Consider the following 2352-nt stretch of genomic DNA (forward strand, 5'->3'; position numbering starts at 1 on the left):
GACCCAGGAGAATCAAGTTTCTGAATTTTCAGGTGTACTTTAAGGAACGAAATTGTATAGAGTGAACTACAGGTAACTTATTCATATGTGAATCAGCTGAGGTTGTTACAGTTCCTCTAAAAATATTGGTAAAAAGAGAAAATGTTTTCTTTTATTCTACTGCAACAAAGGGAACTAAAAATATAGCTAAAATAATATCTGTGAATGTAGATTTAACTAGTTATGGGCTTGACTCCTACATCCTTTGAAGTTTATCAGTTTTAACTTCAATGAGTGAAGGATCAGGTCCCATGTGAATACAGTTGAAACAAAGTTTAAGGCATATTCTTTCCTTAAGAAAATAATTGTTGCCCTTTTTCTGTTTACAGATTGGCGAATGTAATCCTCAGCTAAAGAAAATTACAGACCGCTTGGATGCCATCAGGGCCAAGGTAAAGTTATTCACCTGAAGGAACATTCAAGTTTTCCAGGATTTCTACTGTTGTCCTTTTCCTTATAATTCACATTCTTATTCTTTAAGTATTTATAGCTGGGAAATAGGGACTAGATCTAATCTGGGACAGTTCAGGAGTCATCTTGTTGGGTAATGTTAAAAGCAGGCCAGCATATTAGTAATTAAATTACTCTGTTGTACAGTCAGGATGTTCCTACTTGCATCATTTGATGAAATAGGCTGTTGCCTACAAAAACTTACACATTTTTGAACCAGTGAGTCTGCAAGGAGCCACCCTGTCCTGGCTTCTGCCTGTCTAAAGACTGTCATAGCTAACTACCTCTCTCTGTCATACAGTGTGAAGTGAGTGGAAGAAAATGTTAATTAGCCACAGTAAATGGTAACCTCTGATATATCTTATTTATTATCAAGATCACTGACACAGTGTAACTGCATGATTTGTCTGGGAAATTTCTTTTAAGCAGTAAAGAAGGAAAGTCTGGTTTGACTTCCTTGTTTTCTAGGAATGTACAAGGGCCCTGTATAAATTAATCTATTCTTTATGTGTGAGGTGTCGGCCTCTAGCACCAAACCTCCTGGGGAGTTTGTCAGTACAGAAGTCCCTGTGACGAGAAGAGAATGCCAGGGGAGGAAGAGTGTCATCAGGGTCAGAGATGCATATTGCCACACCCTGGTGATTTTAGAAATATAATGGGAATACATTCCCAGGCTTTACTGTCTTTCTCTTACAGCTTCCATCCCTGGATCCTTGATAGTCAAGGGGAGGCTATGGTAACGGCAAGCTTCAATGGAAGCATGGCACTTCCTGCGGTGTTTAATGGCAAAGATGGCACAGATTCATCACATGGATGGCTCTGGGCTACCACCAAAACCTCCAGAACCCCGCAAACCCTGTTCCACAATGGAACAGTCTCTGCCAGGGGGCTTCTAGCATGCTTTACCTAGGCTGTGGCTGGTTGTGCCTGTTGTTTTCAAGGAAGCAACATTTTATAGCGCCCATTATTTTTACATCAGTGACAGTAGAGCAATTTACTAATTTGCATAACAAATGGTTTCTTGATGAGGTGCTCATGGGTTAAAATAAATACCCTCTCTTTTTTTTTTTTTCCAGGGTAAACGAGCCTTGTTCACAAACTTTGACCCTTCCTGTCTGCTTCCCCGCTCTCTGGACTACTGGACATATTTTGGCTCTCTTACTGTTCCACCCCTTCTTGAAAGTGTTGTCTGGATAGTTCTCAGAGAGCCAATCAGTGTTTGCTCTGAACAGGTAGGCTCTGATCCCTCTAACCCTTCAAAATCACAGTTTTAAAATGATACTCGCAAGAATCTTCTGTTTACAGTTTTAAATACTTAATTTTTGGATCTAGTTTTGTCCTTTATAATTTAATAGACATTTTTATCCTTGGGTTTCTGAAATATTTGAAATTTAAAACTGATTTGTGGAAAAAAAAAAAACTAAAAGAAACTGGTAGATAATTTAATTTGGGGGTTTTTTTTGGTGATTGGAACCAATTGTGCTCTGGTTCACAGTTTTTTTTAATGACTGAATATTTCATTAAATTATTTCCTTCTCTTTTATTCATGCCTTATTTTCTATATAACCCTAGTTCAGCTTCATCAGAGTTCCTTTTTTAGGTACAAAAAGTGTGAAGTTTGATGAATCTAGATGCTGTAGTTACTCTCTATCACTCAAACAAAATGAATTTATGCAAGGATTAAGCACATCAAACCATTTGTATTTCTCAAGCTAGTGCTGTAAAACTGAACTCTGGCTGGAGGCTTGTGCAACAGTGACATCCAGTGGCTACTGAGGCAAATCCTTTTATGCATAAGGTGTTTTCCCAATGCAGACGTATAATCAATCTCCAAATTCTCAGAAACTGGTAATTGGTATTCCT

General features: G+C 38.1%; 1 protein-coding gene across 3 annotated transcripts in view; it reads left to right on the plus strand.

Moving 5' to 3' along the window:
* LOC102375933 (carbonic anhydrase 13) overlaps positions 1–2352 on the plus strand; it is a 26572-nt gene that overhangs the window by 19539 nt on the left and 4681 nt on the right. For all 3 annotated transcript variants that reach the window (XM_006020596.3, XM_014518506.2, XM_014518505.2), the window contains 2 exons: positions 369–431; positions 1566–1721. In XM_006020596.3, coding sequence (XP_006020658.2) covers positions 369–431; positions 1566–1721 — 219 coding nt within the window. The remainder of the gene's footprint in view (positions 1–368; positions 432–1565; positions 1722–2352) is intronic.

This window comes from Alligator sinensis, unplaced genomic scaffold (assembly GCF_000455745.1).
Source record: "Alligator sinensis unplaced genomic scaffold, ASM45574v1 scaffold717_1, whole genome shotgun sequence".
NCBI lineage: Eukaryota > Metazoa > Chordata > Crocodylia > Alligatoridae > Alligator > Alligator sinensis.